The sequence below is a fragment of the Myotis nattereri genome (assembly GCF_964212035.1).
Source record: "Myotis nattereri genome assembly, chromosome: 10".
NCBI classification, from domain to species: domain Eukaryota; kingdom Metazoa; phylum Chordata; class Mammalia; order Chiroptera; family Vespertilionidae; genus Myotis; species Myotis nattereri.
Genome location: NC_138085.1, coordinates 10274065 through 10294145, shown reverse-complemented (window position 1 = coordinate 10294145; position 20081 = coordinate 10274065). Strand labels below are relative to the sequence as shown.

General features: G+C 51.2%; 1 protein-coding gene across 1 annotated transcript; it reads left to right on the top strand.

The window, feature by feature from the left end:
• Nucleotides 1–17494: 17494 nt before the first annotated feature.
• On the top strand, nucleotides 17495–18961 carry LOC308526381 (F-box only protein 31-like; the record flags this gene model as incomplete). Its single annotated transcript, XM_081101510.1, is given in 3 exon segments — nucleotides 17495–18259; nucleotides 18261–18332; nucleotides 18338–18961. Coding segments are annotated over 3 exon segments (1461 nt in total).
• Between the last annotated feature and the right edge of the window lie 1120 nt (nucleotides 18962–20081).

The window sequence follows — 20081 nt, the reverse complement described above, 5'->3', positions numbered from 1 at the left end:
CTCCACCCCCAACTTTCCAGCTTCCACCCCCCACCCCCCTTCCCCTGCTTGTGATTTGACATTTGAAATGATATTTGAGATGTGTCTTGAGAGCACGGGTAGGATTTAGACAGATGAAGAAGGTGAGAATATGCTTCAGGTACAGAGAGTGGACATTCGGCCTGGAGGCAGGAGAGATGAACACTGGACAGACCAGAGCATATGCCCCTCAGATGCCTGTGAGTGAGGGGTCAGGGCAGGGAAACAGAAGACCCTGCATGGAGGGAAAGGGCAGAGGGATAAGCGGACCAACCACAGAGTGGTCAGAGCAGGAGAGACAGCAGCCCCTCCATGGGAAGGCAGGGCAGCAGGGTCAGGGGACTGGGGGAGGGGCCGATGGACAGGTATGAGAGGGAATGCTGCCAAGGGGCAGGGCTGGGGGCAAGGGCTCCACCATGGGGAACAGGGAACTCTCCATGGAGGGGTCTGTTTCCCCTGTTACCTATCTCTACTCCCATGTCCCCCGTTCCCTGGCCCCTCCATGGATGGTGCCCTAACCCCCCTATCTTGCTCGGACTATGTGGGGTCCTTTGTCCTCCCTGCCCTGCTACCTCCCTGGAGGATGCCCTCTCCCCCCTGCCCTGCCATCTATTTCAGGACCTGTGCTAAAATCCTTGCTGTCTCAAAGTAGGCCTCCCTATCCCCCCAGCCTCTCCTCTCCGTGGAGGCTTCCCTATTCCCTCTCATGCATGCCCTGTCCCTCCATGTAGGATTCTGTCCTCTCCCTGCCCTTCTCCCTCAAACTGGGGCTCCCTTTCTCCACTGCTTGCCCCCTCAAAGTGAGGTTCTCTGTCCCCCTGCCGTGCCCCCTCCATGAAGGAAACCTTCCTCCCTGACCCTCCCCCTCAAAGTGGGGTTCTCTACACCCCTGCCATGCCCCATCCATGGAGGGTACCTTCTCCTCCCTGCCCCTCCCCCTAAAGTTGGGATCCCTGTCCCCCTGCCCTGCTCCCTCAATGGATAGTTCTGTCTCCTCTGTGCCCTGCTCTCTCAAAGTGAGGTTCCCTTTCCTCCTGCCCTACCCTCTGCATGGGGATTACCTGTCCAACTGCCCTGCCCCCTCCCCATAGAGGGTTCCTGGTCTCCCCTCTCCTCCCTGCCCTGCCCCCTATAATTGGGGTTCCCTTCCTTCCTGTCCTCCCCACTGCATGGAGGGTTTCCTGTACCCACTATTCCATCCCTGCAAGTGCAGTTCCTTGTCCCCCAGCTCTAACTCCTTTCTGAAGGTTTCCCTGGCCCCCTGCCCTGCCCCCTCCATGAAGGTTTCCCTGTCTCCTGCCCTCCACCCTCTATGGAGAGTCCCCTCTCCTACCTGCCCTGTCCCCTCCATGGAGTGTGCCCTCGCCTCCCTGCCCTGTCCCATCCATGGAGGGTTTCCTGTTCCTCTGCACTGCCCCCTCCAAGGAGTGTCCCCTCTCCTCCCTGTCTGGCCCGTCCCTGTTGGGTTCCCTGGCAACCCCCCCCCCCTCGAGTTCTGCCCCCTCCATGGAGGGTTCCCTGCCCCACCTGTTCTGTACCCTCCATGGAGGTTTCCCTGTCACCACTGTCCTGCCCCCTCCCTGGAGGGTCCCCTCCCCTCCGTGCCCAGTCTACTCCAAGGAGTATGCCCTCTCCCCGAAGCCCTGTCCCATCCACGGAGGGTTCCCTTATCCTCTGCTCTGCCCTCTCCATGGAGGGTCCCTTCTCCTCCCTGCCTTGTCCTCTCCAAGGAGAGTCCCCTCTCCTCTCTGCCCAGTCCACTCCATGAAATTCCCTCTTTCCCTGCCCTCCCTCCTCCATGGAGAGTCCCCTCTCCTCTCTGACCGGCCAATCCTTGGAGGGTCCCATGTTGCCAGTCCCCACTGCCCTGCCCCATCAATGGAGAGTTCCCTGTTCCCCAAACCCCCTGCACTTCCCCCTCCATATAGAGCACCCATTACCACTATCCTTCCCTTCCTTGGAGGGTCCCTTCTCCTCCCTACACTGTTACCTCCACGGAGGGTCCCATCTCCTCTTTAGCTATAACATCCATGGAGGGTCTCCTCACTCTCTGTCCTCTTCCCTCCATGGAGGGTCCCCTGCTCCACTGCTCTGTCTCCTGCATGAAGGGTCCCCACTTCCCCTGCCCTCCCTTCTTCATGCAGTGTCCCCTCTCCTCCCTGCCCAGCCCATCCTTAGAGGGTTCCCTGTATCCCTTCCCCATAGCCCTGCACCCTCCATGGAGGGTCCCCTATTCTCCCTTCCCTGTCCCCTATGCTCCCCCCTCCATGGAGGGTACCTTCTCCTCCTTGACCCATCTCCTCCATGGAGTGTCCCATCTCCTCCCTGCCCTTCCTCTCCCTGGAAGGATCCTTCTCCTCCCTGCTCTGTCCCCTTTATTGAGGGTCCCTTCTCCTCCATGGCATGTCCCCTCCATGGAGTGTCCCCTCTCCTCCCTGCCCTGTCCCCTCCATGGAGGGGTCCACCCTCCTCCCTGACTGGCCCATGACTGTAGGTTTCCCTTTCCCCTTCTCTGCCCTCTCCTCCCTGCCCTGTACCCTCCATGGAGGGATCCTTCTCCTCCCTGACCCATGCCCTCCGTGGAGGGTCCCTACTCCTCCCTACCTGTCCCCTCCATGGAGGGTTCCCAAAACCCTACTGTCCCCCTGCATGGAGAGTACCTTCTCCTCCGTGACCCGTCCCCTCCATGGAGGTTCCCATCTCCTCCCTGTCTTGTCCCCTCCATGGAGGTTCCTCTCTCCTCCCTGCCTGTCACCTTCATGGAGAGTTCCCATCACCCTACAGTCCCCCCTGCATGGAGGGTCCCAATTCCTCCCTGCCCTTATCCATCATGGAGGGTCCCCTGTCCTCCCTGCCCTTCCCCTCCATGGAGGTATCCTTCTCCTCCCTGACCCATCCCCTCTATTGAGGGTCCCCACCCCTCCTTGCCTGTTCCCTCCATGGAGGGACCCCTCTACTGCCTACGTGTCCCTGAAAGGAGGGTCCCCCCTTCTCCTGGCCCATCACCTCCATGGAGTTTCCCCTCGCACCCATGCCTGTTTCCTCCATGGAAGGTTCCCTGTCCCCACTGCCCGGCACCCTCCATGGAAGGTCCCAACTTCTCCCTACCCTTGCCGCCTCCATGGAGGGTCCCATCTCCTCCCTGCTCTCTCCCCTCCATGGAGGGTCCGCTCTCCTCCCTAACTGTCCCCTCCATGGAAGGTTCCCCACTGCCCTGCACCCTCCATGGAGGGTCCCATTTCGTCCCTGCCCTTTACCCTCCATGGAGGATCCCCACTCCTCCCTGCCTGACACCTCCATGGAGGGTCCTCTCTCCTCCCTGCCTGTCCCGTCCATGGAGGTTCCCCCTCCTCCCTGCCTGTCCCCTCAATGGAGGGTTCCCATTCCCCATGGCCCTGCACCCTCCATGGAGGGTCGCCTTTCGTCCCTGCCCTGTACCCTCCATGGAGGATTCCCTTTGCTCCTGGCCCTGTCCCCTCCATGGAGGGTCCCCTCTCCTCCCTCCTGTCCCTCCATGGAGGGTTCCTAGTCCCCACTGCCCTGCATCCTCCATGGAAGGTCCCCTCTCCTCCCTACCCTCTCCCTTCCATGGAGGGTCTTATCTCCTCCCTGCCTGTCCCCTCCATGGAGGGTCCCCTCTCCTCCCTGCCCTCTCCCCTCCATTGAGGGTCTCCTCTCCTTCCGGCCTGTCCCCTCCATGGAGGGTCCCCTTTACTCCATGCCCTCTCCCCTCCATGGAGGGTCCCTTCTCCTCCCTACCTTTCCCCTCCATGTAGGGTCCTCTCTCCTCCCTGCCCTGCCCCCTCCATGGAGGTTTCACTGCCTCCCCTACCCTGCCCCCTCCATGGAAGGACCCCTTCCCCCTGCCCTGCCCCATCCATGCAGGGTCTTCTGTTTCCCTGCCTAGTCCCATCACTCACAGGCTCTGTGAGGCATGTGCTCTGGTCCCCAGTGTTCATCTGTCCTGCCTCCAGGCCGTGTCCACTGTCTGCACCTGAAGCACATCTCACCGTCTTCATCTGCCCAAATCCTCCCGGGCTCTCAGGACACATGTCAAATATCATTTCAAATGTCAAATCACCGAGTGATCTTTAAAAAATATAAATCAGATCCCCCTATTCTCGTGCCTAAAAGCCTTCCTGCAGTGACAGCAATTTCAACCCACACTAGGGCCCTCTATGTCCCCGCCCCCGCCCCCCGCTCTCTGCTGTTCCCATCCAGCCTGGCTGTCCTTGCCCTGGGGCACTGCCTCTCCTTTTGGGGTGGCTTCCCCAGGTCTCCATGGGGCCAGTTCTGTCTCAACAGCCATGTCTCAGTTTAAACATGTTGGGGAGCCCTTTCCTGAGCCTGCTCGGGAGTCACTCTGCTCTGAAGCCCCCATGTAGCCCTATGGTATATCACCTGGCAGTAGGTCACAATACTAACAGAGGTCAGAATGCTAAGACAGGTCATAGAGGTAACCTAGCCACCATGCCAGGTCAGCCATGTGGGCCAACCTCTCAAGTTTTCTGGTGGTGTTGTTGTTAAAAATCAGTGAATAAACATTTATTGACCCCAACATACCAAAGGCCCTCTACAGAAACCACAGGAGGTGTGGCTGTCCTGGGTCCTGGCCCTCAGTAACCAGGTGTTCTTCAAAGTGAAAACTGGGTGGGAGGGTGGGTCAGAGAAGCCAGGGAGGGACTCCACTTGAGTTGCTGGCTTTGAGGCTGGAGGAAGGGATCAAAGGCCAAGATTTTTGGGAGCCCCAGGAAGCTGGGAGTGGCTTTGGCAGGAACACAGAAGGGAACTGTGCCATAAGGAATGGATTCTGCCACCTCCCCATGAGCAGGCCCCCGAGGCCTCCTGGGAGGAGGGCAACCCAATGAACCACCTCAGGTTTCTGACCCACAGCACCTGGGACCCCACACTTTGTCCTGTGAACCACTGCGTTTAAGGTCATAGGTCAGGGCACCAATAGAAATCTTTTGTGTCCCTGTGGCTCCCTAGTCATATAAGCTAAGTCTGTTTTCTTCATGGCTCTTCCTATCTTCTGAAATAAAGTGTGGCCTTGGTTCTTGTTCACCTGTCTGGCTCTCAGGCCCTCTCAGCACCTGAAAGGTGACCTGTGAAGGCCCCGCCCCCAAGACCCAGGTAGACAGCACACACTTGCTGAATGATTTCCTGAGCAAAGAGCTCTTTTCGATTTCATAAATTTTTTATTTGTAATAAACCTGATTCATTAACATGTACATACATATGATATCTTCATCCTCTTTAGGACATCCCACATAGATTCATGAATTTTTAAAATATCTTAATTTTTTGGTCAAAACCCGCGTCTCAATTTCTTGTTCAGAAATGCAGTAGCTGCTTTGTGACCTGCCTCGGGGAGGAGAGGGTTCTGACTGCAGACCAGGTTCACACCAGGATGTTGCTCCTGTTTCTGGTCCTTCACAGGCCAGTCCTTTGGCCTCTGGTGGCCAGTTGACCCATGATGCGCCCTTACACCTCATCTCCTGTTCACCAGCCTGTTGTTGCTTCCTGTGTTGGTCACAAGGTGCAATATACAGATCCGGTAACATAGAACCCACACCTGAAACCTATATGTTTTTGTTGACCAATGTCACCCCAATGGATTTAATATATTAAAATATTTAAAAAAAAAAAACAACAACACACACATTAGTTATTTTGCAGCTTGAAACTGGTTCAGGGAGATGAAGTGACTGGTCTGAGGTTCCCCAATATTCCCACTGCCCATGATTCTGAATGCCCAGCACTTTCTTGTCTCTCTCCCATTAGACTTCAAAGGTCCTGCCTTTTAAAAATCCAAAGGAGCTGCAAAAACAGTAGGAAGCTTCAAACCTCCTTTGGAAAGCACACTTTAAGTCAGCAGAGTGGAACATCTTCTCTATGAGTGTTTCTTTGCTTCTTTGTTCATTCATTTGCCAAATGTATGTTTTACAGACATTTCTAGAACTGACCTTTTCAGTACTGGATCTCCCTCTCAGAAGTTGCCTAGGCCTGTGCTAGGACCAAAGAGTTCCCAGTGCTGAATGGGAATTCAGCAATGACTTTTGAAGGTTTCTTTTTAAGAAATATATACAAATTCTGAATTACTTTTATCACTAGATACTAGGAAGGGTTCTCCCCTCACAAGAGCTTTTATGCTATTTTCACAAGACCCCTGCTCAGTATCTGGTGAAAGAAGCTCAGCTTACTTTACAGAAACACAACAGCTGAAACCACAGCACGATTTTTATAATAAGAAATTTCCTGCCAAAACCGGTTTGGCTCAGTGGATAGAGCATCGGCCTGCGGACTGAAAGGTCCCAGGTTCGATTCCGGTCAAGGGCATGTACCTGGGTTGCAGGCACATCCCCGGTAGGAGATGTGCTGGAGGCAGCTGATTGGTGTTTCTCTCTCATCAATGTTTCTAATTCTCTATCTCCCTCCCTTCCTCTCTGTAAAAAAAATCAATAAAATATATTTTAAAAAAAAGAAAGAAAGAAATTTCCTTTGGACATTGTAGCGAGGAAGAAAAACCTTTAAGAAGAAATGTCAGATAGAGTTACAGTTTTGTATGAATAAAGATAAGTACGGATCAAAGTTGCAAATATATTCAGTATGTCTAATGTGCAGAAAAAAATATAGCTTATTTATTTATTTCTAAACGGATTTTCTCTTGAGTCCCCCACCAGGGGATAGAGGGGACAAGAGCAAAAGAAAATATTTAGCTCAGTTTAATATCTGAGTTCAGCCTCATGAACTGAATCCTGTCTTTAAATGAACCCAGTGCCTTTCCCATTGGTGTTATATGGGATGGGAGGCGGAGCTATTCTGTTTTTCTGGCAACAGGGGCAGAGTCTTTGTATCTCCTATTGTAGCTCAGGGAGTAGCTAGTCTGGGTCCATGTGTGGGGTCCTACTCCAAGTTTCCCTCTGGAGTTGTACTCACCCAGAGAGTGAGGACATGCAGCATCCCTGCTGGGGGCTCCCAGTCTGCCCCGATAATCCCAGGGGAGCAGTCCTCAGCCCTCCACTTCTAACCCCAGTGTCTGTGTGTCCCCCTCTCCCCTCTGAGAGTCCTGGCTGCAGAGGAGGGGACAGGAGGCATCTGCAGTTCCCTGTCCTCAATCTCTTCATTTGTTCCCAGAGTTACCAGAGCTCAGAAGGCTTTGCTTCTCCTTCCTATCCATACAGACCTTCCCTGATGGAAAATTTGAGAACATTGGAAAACAGGGCACATGAAGACTTTTCAAGAGTATGTAAGTGTTTACAAAGTATTTGAGAAAATTTCTAAATTCTGTTCCTTCTAGGTGCTCTTTTCAAATTTGATCTGCCTGAGGAGTCATCTGTGATTATTTTTTTTTCCAATCTCACCTTTCACAGTTTCTCCTCTCATTTTAGTAAAGAAAACCATGCCTTCCCCACCTCCTCCCAGAAATCTTACCATTGCCCCTGGGTGTGACACTCTCCCGCCCTCTGAACTATGAGTGCATGCCAACTAATGGCACTGCACGAAGCAAACTCTATCTGAGAAGGAATTCTTAGGGTAATCTGAAGGCAGCAGGAAAAACAAAAGCAGAGACTTCAGAGGTAGTTGGAGCCTTTGTCACCTCCAGCTACACAAATATTAAACACAGCCTGACACCTGGCCAGACAGTGTAAAATCTCACAGTGCTCAAAATGGTTGATAAAAGGGAAAAATGGATAATTTTTTGTTAAATAAACATCTGCATAATAAGAACTAAAAAAAACCTAGTTGTCTTCCATAATTCAGGCACTTTACATGTATTGTTCTAATCCCACAATGGTCCCCATGTGCCTCTCATTTTAGAAAGCAGAGAACTGAAGTCAGAGAACTGAAGACAGGAGGCCAGAATTGGTGGGGCTCCAAATCCAGCCAAGTCGGCTCCCCCAGAGCAAGCTGCCTCCTGTGTCCAGGGTTTCTTGTCCTCCTGATGGAAAGTCTGACCTTCCGTTCCTAAGACACATGCTGGTGTCTTCATGAATTTCAACCAATTTCCAAAAGCACCAGTGGGAAAAGAATTTTTCACGGTTAAGGACAGCAATAGGGACACAGAAGAGACTCTCATTCAGAACAATTCGAGCATAGACAATGTTTACAGATCTGCTTCCGAATAAATGAATGAATGTCACGCTGGGCTCAACGTTTAGACAGGTGTAGCTACAGAGAGAATCCAGAGACCACTCAGCTGCTCTGTAGACATGGGAGCATCCTACGAATGACACTTGCCATGACACCTGTCTTGTTGACAAGAATTATGCAGACGGCTTCAGCGGATATACAAAACTTTATATAAATCAAAAAAATCTTTAGCCAGTACCACTTTTACTCAGTGGATAGAGTGTCAGCCTGCAGACTCAAGGGTCCCAGGATCGATTCCGGTCAAGGGCATGTACCTTGGTTGTGGGCACATCCCCAGTGGGGGGCGTGCAGGAGGCGGCTGGTCGATGTTTCTCTCTCATGGATGTTTCTAACTCTCTATCCCTCTCCCTTCCTCTCTGTAGAAAATCAATGAAACCTATTTAAAAAAAAATTCTTTAGAAAAAAATCTTTAGTTGTTGTTTTTTTTAAAGTGAATTACTGAATCTTCTGAAACTTATTTTGGCTTTTGAAAAAGTTCAAAAAATTCCACATTCTTTTTATAGTTTCTTCCTTCATTGATTTTTTTTTCCTCCAATATTGGAAAAAGATAAAAAATAAAGGCATGTTGAAAGAACAACATAAACTTCTCCGTAATTTCACATCCCACAGTTAGATAATAGTATGATCTTTTCCCTTTGTTTCTTTGTGTTTTTTTTTTCTTTTTCTATAGGTATGTATATGTATGCACAGTATAAAATTGCCAAATTTGGAATTATATATTGAAATGTGTATGCACATATATTTATAAAAATATATGTACACGCCGAAAACGGTTTGGCTCAGTGGATAGAGCATCGGCCTGCGGACTGAGGGGTCCCAGGTTCAATTCCGGTCAAGGACATGTACCTGGGTTGTGGGCACATCCCCAGTTGGGAGTGTGCAGGAGGCAGCTGATTGATGTTTCTCTCCCATCAATGTTTCTAACTATCTCTCTCCTTTCCTCTCTGTAAAAAATCAATAAAAAATATATATATATATATATATATATATATATATATATATATATATACACACACATACTTTTTGCTTCCTCTTGTTCTTAAAATTATACCATAAACCTTTCCGCATATTCTAAGAGAGTCCTATCTTAATGGCTTTGTAATATTCCAGCATATATTTAAATCACAATTCAGATAACCAAAATTCTATCACTGGTCATTTAAGTTTTTCCAACTTGTTCAGTGTTACGAATAATAAAAAGAATCAGCACTTTCTAAAACTTTTTCTGTTTTTTGAATTAAAGAAAACTAATTTTAAAATCACTAGAAAATCCTTTGAGAATAGAAATGTTTTATTTTGCACTTTGCAGTAGAGTAGCCAGTAGCCGCATATGGCTATTGAGCTCTTGAGAGGTGGTAAGTGCAACTTAGGAGCGTGATTTCACCTTTGACTTCATTTTAAATTAGCCACAGGTGGGTAATGACTACCTCATTGGTCAAAGCAGAACTTGAGAGCGCCGAACCCTAACCACTACAGGCATCCAGGGACTGTGGTACATATAATGAACACCATGAACTGATGAACAAAAACAGATCCAGAGACAGAGAAACATCTATCAGACCATCAAACCCCAAAGGGAAGGTAGGGGAGGGTGGGGGTAAGAGGGAGAGATCAACCAAAGGACTTATTTGCATGCATATCGGCCTAACCACTGGACACAGACAACAGGGGTTGAGGGCATGAGTGGGGAGGGTAATGTGGGGATAAGGACACATATGCAATAACTTAATCAATAAAGAAATTTCAGAAAAACAAACAAACAAACAACAAAGCAGAACTTGAAACTTGGGAGCTCAGTGCACTGCTTTGAGAATTTGCTTGTATGCAGGAATACCCCCATCTTGTGGTCTTTTAGAATATTGCTTCTGAAATATTGGGAACTAAGGTGTATTAGCAAGTGTGAGCAAGTATTTTTTCTTATAACTTCAGAATGTTCATAAACCATAAGAGTCACCTGGTAGATTATATAAATTATCTGGAAGTTTTAAGACTGGCATGGCTAAAAGACAGTCCGCACACAGGGCAAATGAATTGCAGGGGACAGTAAATATTTAGAAAAACACTAAGAATAGACTCACTATTTTGATTGGGACACACGGAGGATTTTAAACAGAGTGACCTTGTTATCTCCCAAGTCCAACAACATTACTATGTGCAGATAAGGCTTCGTGTGGTTATTCCTAGAATTAGGACAATTGGGACATGATCACTTTTAGGCATCAAGGATATCTTTTTCCAAGAATGGCGAAATGTGAAGAGTTCCTGGAAGTTATTGCATCCTTGAAATAGCCTTGAAACATATTGTATTGGAGATTTATCCCTAAAGCACACCCCTTTGGGGTATGTTAACCAAATATCCAGGATGCTACTTTAGTCTTTCTTTTTTTTTTTTGGAACTTTGAAAGATCAGATTTAATGCTGGGGTCCAACCCCAGCAGGTCCAGGGGTCCCCAAAGGTGTGTACGGAGTGGGCGAAGAAGGAATGACACATAGGCAGCATTCAGGTGATCATCATAGCCAGGTTCTGTAGCTAGGTTCTCTTGCCATGTTCTCTCTTTAGGTTCTCCAGCCAGGTTCAGTCACTAGGTTCTGTCCAGGTTCTCTAGCCATGTTCTCTCGCTAGGTTCTCCAGCCAGGTTCAGTCGCCAGGTTCTGTCCAGGTTCTCTAACCATGTTCTCTTGCTAGGTTCTTCAGCCAGGTTCTGTAGCCAGCATCTGCAGCCAAGTTCTGTCTAGGATCTCCAGCCAATTCCTGTAGCCGGGTTCTGTCCCGGATCTTTTGCCATGTTCTCTCACTAGGTTCTGTCTCTAGGTTCTGTCTACTTTAGTCTTTAGGGCTCATTCTAAGTTTAGCAGAAGAAATGGGAAAAGGGCAATAAAATGAGGTCCAATGTGCTTTGTGAAACAAGGCAGAATGGCCAAACCTCAAATCCCCTGCAACAAATGAGGTCAATTATCAAGCATTGGAAAGCTGATCCCATAGCTAGTTACTGGAATTTATTTAGCCATATGTAAGTAATGAGCAGCAACTATCTTGTCATCTGTAATTATTGGGAACAATCAAGTTTTTGTAAGGAAGCTCAGTTTTTGTTTGGTTTCAACGTCTCACATTGGCCTTGGAACAGTTCCCTGTTGCATTAGAAGAACGAATACATCTATTGTGTTTCAATAAAAGCTATTGGCTGTTATTTATTTTTCTTTTAGGATAAGTTAGTCATAAATGACTATGGTGGGCGCGCTGGGGCTGTGGTCTCTTCTCCACATCCCGCAGGGAGGGGGAGACTTGAACCGGTTCGAGCAAGTTAGGAGGCTCTTTGGAGTTTAAAGAATAATGAAAGACAGACATAAACTAGATTAAAAGCTTGGGCTGGGTGTGGTGTCTGCCCTTTGACTCCAGGGACAGACAGAGAGAGTCTGCCCTCTGGCGGGACAGGCACAGAGAGAGCCAGCTCTGAAAGCTGTTTATTATACACTCCAATTACAGGAAGTTACATCACATCTGGGTGGGCCTGAGACATCATGAGATCCATCCCCTTAACACTGGGCCAGAGAGTCAGACTGAGTGAGATCCAGTCTTTTGACTGGTCCCGCCCTCAGGGCATGGCTCTGACCTTGCCCTGAGTCCCAGCTGATGTCTATTAAGCCAAGTGTATTCTAAGGGCCCTTAACAAATTAGTGATTCTCTGATAAGTCATCAGAACCCAATGATTAACATCAATTTTATTTATTTTTGGGGGGGTATGTGCAGATTTGGTCTGCATTTACACCATTCACATTTCTCTTGTCAACAAATAAAAATAAATACTTCCATAGCCATGTTGCCTTCCTTTTTTATGATAAGTTATATTTATGGTACAGAAAACATTTAATAGATGTAGAATAAACAGTGTACAATAAACAGTGATCATATCTTGCCCTCTTTCTTTATATTTTCATTTTTTAAGAAATAAGGAAACACTCGGGCTGGGTAGCTCAGTTAGTTGTAGGATCGTCCCATACACCAAAAGTTTCAGGTTTGATTCCCAGTCAGGGCACATACCTAGGTTTCTGGTTCAATCCCCAGTCATGGTACATACAGAAGTTAGCATTCAATGATTCTCTCTCGCACAGATGTTTCTCTCTCTCCCTCTGACCCTCTTTCTCTTTCTCTCACTCTTAAATCAATAAAATTATCAGGTGAGGATTAAAAGAAAAAGAAAAAACACAATACAATAATAAAGAAATAATACAATACAGTAATAGTCTATATCATGTTCAGTCCAATTTCTCTTTATATTTACATTATAAATTTTCTAATCATTTTTCTAATTTAGGTCTTTAATCATTTGTTACCTATACTAGAGGCCTGATACATGAAATTCATGCACGAGTAGGCCTTCCTTCCCCCAGCTGCCAGCACCAGCTTCCCTCTGGGACCCGGGACCGGGCTGCTCCGCAACCCTCCCCCCCCAACCCTCCCAACCCCCTGGCCACCCTTTGCAGCCCTGGCTTTGTCTGGAAGGTCTTCCAGAAGGATGTTTGCTCTAATTAGCTCTTATTATTATAAATATATATCAATCAACCTTATGCAGTATTAGTTCATCTTTCTGGATTTATATACAGGTATATTTTATGTAACATTCTGGAACTTTTGTTTATATTATCATAAATTTCAAAATCTATCTACTTTGAGACAAATAGTTCTTTATTGATTTTAACTTCCCTGTAATATTTATTCATATGAGTATTTCAGAACTCAGGCCTGGGCGTGGAGCTGGAAGCCCACAGCCCTGTGAGGACAGGTGTCGGTCACCCCTCCCCCTTACACGTTCTCAGTGCAGTGATGGTCCCATACGTCCAGGATGCTCTGGTTCAGCTCTTTCAAGGTGTCTATCTCCCTCCTCAGGCGACGTTTCTCCTCGTGCCAGTCCTCCTTCGCACGGGTGAGTGACTGAAACACAGATCAACAATGTCCTCAACACCACGGGCCCCTGTGACTCCACTGCTGGGAAACTGCTCCCAAAAGGAGAAAAGGGCCACGTGCATGAACATGGCCATTTCGGCATGAGCTTCACCAGTCGCAAGGACCAACACAGCCAATGACATGGGGATGGCCGAGTGCACCGGCCAGTCACGCAGCCCTGCCCACGTGTGGCCACTGAGCACTGAAAACACAGCCAGTCTGAGCAGAGAGGCGCCATCAGTGCAAAATGTACAAGAGGCTCTGAGGACTTGACAGCCATTTTTAAAAGGAATGTAAAGTATCTCATTAGGAAGCAGCCCAAAGGGTGTGGCTCAGGTGGTGGAGCAGCCCCCCATGCACCAGGAGTTCACAAAAGAGATGCCTGGTCAAGGAACACGCCCAGGATGAGGGGTTGATCCCCAGTAGGGGGCGTGCAGAAGGCAGCCCATCAGAGGTTCTCTCTCCTCATTGAAGTTCCCATCCCTCTCTCCCTCTCCCTTCCTCTCTCTGACATCAGAAAAATAAATGCCGGGCTGGATAGGAATTCGGGGCTGAGGTTGCTCAACTCTCCACCCAGAACATCATCGGGCTGGAGTGGCGGGAAAGCCCAAGCATTGGCTTCAAACAAACTGAGTTCAGACCCAACCTCAGAGGATGAGGATGGGCGCCAGCTCACAAAAGCATTGTGAGAATTCAGTGAGATGACACGGGGAGCACAGAGCAAAGAGCTCAGCGGCGAGGACAGAATGAAAACAGCACTTAGCTGCTTCCATGCACGCCCCCCACCCCCCCGGCCCTGCGAAAAGGAAAGGTCAGGCCCTAACCAGTTTAGCACAGTGGAGAGAGCATCGGACTGCGAACTAAAGGTCCCAGGTTCGAATCCGGTCAAGGACACATGCCCAAGTTGTGGCTGGCACCCCGCGGGGGTGGTGCAGGAGGCAGCGGAACCACGATTCTTTGTCCTCATAGATGTTTCCATCTCTCTCTCCGTCTCCCTTGTTCTCTCAAATCAAGAAAAATAGCTTTAAAAAATACAAAAGCAAAGGTTGGTGAGAGGTCTTTTCTAACACATCCCCTCCAGCCAAGGTGCTTGTCCCTGTTAAATGCCTCTGGCTTCCTCTCGGCCTCTGGGTGACATTCCCACACAGTCTTTGGGCACAGATGCCAATGAGGACCCACTCGGACCTGGCTGAGCCCCAGGCTGTCAGCCCCGGGTTCAGGCCCGGTCCTGAGGCCCACCAACCCCTGGCCTCACCTCACACTGCATGCTCAGCTTGGTGAGCAAGATTTCCTTCTTCAGTTGCTCTGCCTTCAGGTGTTGGTACTCGGCCTCCCAGATCCGCATCTTCTGCTCCACCTCCTCTATGGAGGCCTGCAGCTCCTGCCTGTGGGAGCGTAGCTCCTCCTGCTCCGCCTGAAGCAGCTCAGTCCAGGAAGTGAGCCTGCGGGTGGAGAGCCACAAGGCCCAGGGCTCAGGATCACTCCCAGCCTCTGTCCCATGTACACCTCAATCACACCCCCATTCTCTCTGGGGCTCAGGTTTTCCCCTGTGGAAATGAGGGCTGAGCACATTCAGAGGTTCTTAAACTGTGTCCGTTGGGGTTCTATGCGGCCACCCCGGCTGCCACACTCTGGGCTGCGACACAGGACAGGCAGGCTCAGACACAATTCAACAGAGCAGCCTGTGAAAAATCCTTCCCAGGGAAGGCTTTGCATGTCTGCCTCCTTGGAAAAAGGGTTCTTCGACTGAAACACTTTTGAAAAACTTGGAATCAGACCATCTTTGCTCTGAAACTCTGCCTTTGCCCAGCTCTTCTCCCCAATTCCAAGTCCCATTCTGATCCCAACTCCTGACACAAATAAGAGATTCTGGAGCATTATGTAAAGCCACTGACATCATCATCATCATTATCATCGGCATAATTACCCGACTGGCTTTCCAGGAGTAAGGTTTCTACCTGAAATCTCAATGACCAGAGGCTCATGGACTCCATGTGAACACAGATGGGCCCTGTGAGGCCCACACAGTCTCCGTGATTTAATTTAAAGTAATTAGTTATTCAATATTTCTAAAAATGTTCCGTTTCACATCAACATTCAGCGACCGAGATTCTGGGAGGGTGGGGAGAACGCATCAAGCAAAGGCCCTGGCAGGGGCAGCTCAGCAGTGATAGCATCAGCCTGTGTCTGGAATGGTCACGGGTTGGATTCCCAGTGGCATGTCCCTGGGCTGTGGGATTGCTCCCTGGCATAGAGGGGTGTGTGCTGTAGGCATCCAATAGATGTGTCTCTCCCATCGCTGTTTCTCTCTCCCCCTCCCTCCCTCTGTTCCTCCCTCCCTCCCTCCCTCCCTACCTCTCTCTCAGAAGGTCAATGGAAAAAGTATCCTGGGATGAGGATTAAATAATAAGAAGAATAAAAAATAGAAACAAAAGGATGGCCTGGCAGCCCGGGTCCGCCCCGCAGCTGACCGCCTTCAGAGGGTGTGTATTCTCCACGAGGGCCTGCCCTGCCGCTGACACTCCCTCCCCACCTGCTGGACCTGCCTGGCCCCGCAGGCACCTGACTTTGTAGCCCCAAACATATTAAAACAAGGCTGTGCGAAGGAAGGCTTCACGTGGTCAGGCCACTGGGCTGAGACAAGACCTGGATTTGAGTCCTGACTGGGCCACTACACTCAGGACTGGCCCGAACAAGTTATTGAATCTCTCTGAGCCTCTTTCCTCATCTGTTTGAAAAGAAGGATAAAAACGCAGTCAATTCTCAGGATTCGCGGTATAATGTCCTATGGAGCCCCCGCGAGCACTGAGCAGTGTAGACTACAACTGTCCCCACCAGTTCCTGTGAGACTCTGGCCACATTTCTCTCAACCAATCAAGACATAAGGACGCTTTGTGCCATATGCTCACTGGGACAGCCAACAGCACCAGACCTCGGGCCGGAACGACCCTCATGTGCCACTCGGATATTTTCCCTGAGGCCCAGCGCAGCGTGCACTTGGGACACTAGACAGCACTGCAGCACTCCATCTGGGGGCCGTTTCAAACAGCGAAATCGCCACCAAAAAGCAAGAGAAGAGGACTCCATGGCACTCCATGGACCACAGAAGGGACGCTCGTGTGGAGTGTGAGATCTGAAACAGGCAGGAGTCAGAGGCCTTGTTCAACCGCAGCTGCAAATGTGCACATCAGGCGATTCCAGGATCTCGCCCTATGGACAGGCCCCTGACAGGCCATGGGGACCAAAGGGGGGTGACAAGTGCATCTCAGCGAGGAGGTGAGTTTGCCAACAGGGAACGCGGGAATGACGGGGAGCAAGCATATGTCCTTCTGGAATGGCTGGTGAGAGAGGATGAAGATGCCAGTGCCCGACACAGTCATCCCCATCATCCATGTGGGAGGGGCGGTCACCCACACCTGGACGATGCTCCATCCCAGCCACCAGCTGGAGGCCCTTCCCTCCTGACCATCAGCTGTGACCGTGACAGGGCAGGTGAAAGGGCACCATTTCCAGGGGACTCCCCTGAGCTGAGCGCAGCGGGAGCTGAGGGAGCTGGTGTGACTGAAGGCGGAGATGCTGCTGCAGGGGCGGGCGGGTACCTGTCGTTCTCCTGCCGCAGCCTCTCCTCCTCTCCGTGGTTCTCTCTGGCGGCGGCCAGGGCCTTGGCCTCCTGCTCCTGCTTCAGGGCCTCCTGGGCTTCGGGCCCCTGCTTCTCCTGCTGCCCCGGCTCCTCCAGCTCCCTCTCCTCAGCCCCCTGTTGGTTCTGGGGGCCCAGACTGTAAGGATCCTCCTGCCCAGAGGGAAAAGTTGAGGATGCCTCACTGGGTGCCGGCCCCGGGGAGCAACAGACCCCGTATCCCTGCACCCCCACACGCACTGAGGGGCCAAGAGCAGGGCAAGTGCAGACCCCAAAAGAGCAGGGACCCTCGGGGCAGGCAGCACCAGCCGTGCTGAATGGGGCTCTCCCAGCACTGAAGGAACTGCGCTGGCCGGGCCCACATGGTGCTACGGGAGCCCTGCGCCCTCTCCACACTCGGGACCTTTAGGGGCACAGGATGCCCGCTCTCTGGATCAGCTCCTTGGCTGCCCTCTGTGACCACATGTAAAAGCCTATTTTTTTAAAAGGACATAGAGATCAACCAAAGGACTTCTATGCCAGCATATAGGCCTAACCAATGGACACGGACAACATGGGGCTGAGAGCATGAGTTCCCTCCCCCCACCAAGAGGGGGCAATGTGGGGATATGGACACATATGTAATAACTTAATCGACTGTGGTGGCTGGTAAGCAAGGAGGCATGGAGGAGTGCGCTTGCCTCTGAGGCTTGGACTCTTCGCGGGGATGTGGGTGTCCTCAGGAGCGCCAGGGCCTGGCTGAGATGGCAAAGGCCGAGGGCAAGCGGTGTCCTCAGAAGAGCCAGGGCCCGGCTGAGAAGGCAGCGGCCGAGGGCAAGCGGGCCCCAGCAGAAAAGCACCTCGAGGCGGACGCTGCAGCGGGGTGCTGGGTGGGGAGTGGAAGAATCGCGATCCCCAGGCTGCCCCCGCACTGCTCGCTGCAGGACCTGCGGGTGGAGATGCTGGTGGTTATCTGTGCCTCGCTCCCCGTCACCAACCTGGCCAGCCTGGCCCAGGTCTGCACCAAATTCCGCCGCACCCTGCACATCAACAACATCTGGAGACGGCGCTGCCGGGAGGAGGTTGGCGTTTGTGAAACCTTGCAGAATCTGGAGGCAGTAGGCACGTCTTACCGAGAAGTCTATGCGAAGTTGTTCCACCCAGACAGACACATTTTGGGTTTGTGGGAGCGAGATATTGAGCTCTATAAAACACTGCTGTATGTAGCGGTGGATGGCTTAGGCATTACTGGTTGGACCTACAGGCCTGGTCTTAACACCCATGTGGACGGCCCAATGCAATTCAAGCCCGCGTTCAGAATCCGCCTGACGGAGCGGAAATCAGCCACGGTGGAGTGCATGGAAGGCCGCCACCGCAGGCCCCACAGCCGCCACCTGCAGATTCGGAAGGACAGGCTCACCAGCCAGTGCCAGAAGAGAGACCACCGAAGGGATTCACCCACGCGGCTTAGGGAGGAATTCGGGACGGCGGGCGCTGATATGGAATGTCACAGTGCGGCATCACTGATGGACCTACCGCCGCCTCTACCTCCCGCCCAGCCACCCGGAGGACCTCATCAGGCCAGGCCTCTTCCAAGGCAAATGCGATCGGATCCCTTGGGCCTCATGATTTTCATGCTCAGCTTCCACGGGAAGTGTGCCAGGCTCACGCACAGCACGGGAATCGCATTCCACATATTAGAGATCCACCTCACGCGCAGCATCCAGCTGCGAGGTGGCGAGATCTTCCGCGACTTCCACGGGCTCTCCCGCGTGGTCCGGGAGATGGAGGAGCAGGTGCTCCGGGAGCAGCAGCAGCAACAAGAAGATGGGACCAAGGAAAGCGAGGGACATGGCTGGCAGAGCCCTGCCCAGCCCAGCGTCAGGGAGTCCGGGGCTGCAGCTGCAGAGGAACAGCCTGTCCCGTTTGTTCTGCCTGTGGGCGTGAGCCCAAGGGACCAGAACTACCCCCGGACCTGCAGGATGTGTTTCTATGGCATGGAAACTGTTCCCGTATGTCCCTCACACTGGCACTACCCTGGAGTCGTCATCCTGTTCGATGAGAACCACTTGGGGTTCATCGATCTGGAGGAGAAATCCTTCATCCTGTTTGGCAGAGTCCAGAACACCTTCCAGAATGTGGCGGCCGCATCCCTGCAGGCCTTCCTGGAGATGCTCAAGAACATTCACCCCCTACCACGTTTACCACCCGAGAGGATATTTGATGTTTAGAGAGAGTGGGGCAGAGAGGGAAAGAAAGAAAGAATCGATGTGAGAGAAACACATCAGTTGGTTGCCTCCTGCCCAAGCCCGGAACAGGGCCAGGCTAGGTAGGGGCCAACAATTGAGGTCGAAATAAACCTTAAACCAGTGGTTCTCAACCTTCCTAATGCTGCGACCCTTTAATACAGTGTCTCATGTTGCGGTGACCCCCAATTTCATTGTTACAAATTGAACATAATAAAAGCATAGTGATTAATCACACACAAAAATAATAACTTAATCAATAAAAATATTTTAAAAATAAAAGAAAAAGAAAAAGTGCATAGAACAGCAGTCAGGATACAGAATATCTGAACAACACTAGCAGCCAACTGACCCTGATATTTACGGAACAACCATCGAATGGGCACAGCCAGCAGCACCGCCCTCCTCCTCCCCTCAGTCCTGTCAACCAGCACCAAGATGGCCAGTGTCCCTGGGAGGCAACACCTGCCCCCGCGGCCGGCAGCGGCTGAGAATTGCTGGTCTGAGCTGCAGCTGAGCGAGGGAACTGGTCACCCAGGAATCACTGATCAATGACCAGGACACGGCTGTGATCCCGGAGGCTCCCTCGGGCAGGCGGGGGCGCCAGGGGGACATGCGCTCTGGAGGGCCTACCTGCGTGGCCCTGGAGGGCCTCACGGTGTTGGCGATGTTAGACTGGAGTTCTCCCTCCAGCTCTTCCTTTTGGCTGTTGGCCTTGTCCTGGGTGAGTTGGGTCCCCAACTCTTCCAGCTGCAGAGCCAAAGACCCAGCCCGTGCCACAGTCAGGTCACAGAGTGAACTTGGCTTGAGAGCAAACCCCAAACCTGTCACCCCACGGGACACCTGGCCACCGGCTTGCCTGTCTATTCCGGACACCGCCCACCGTTACCTCTTTCCGGAGCTGCTGGTTCTCCTCCTGCAGCGTCTTTACTGTGCCCCGGAGGGCATGGGTATTCTCCTCCAAATCAGTGATCCGCGTGCAGGCTGAAGAGCAAAGTGGAGTCAGAGCCCAGCTTTCAGGGCCTCCACTTCCCCTCTCTGACTCTGGCCCCGAGAGGACCATCCCCCCAGACGGCCACCCCCCCACCCCGAGGCCAAGGTGTGA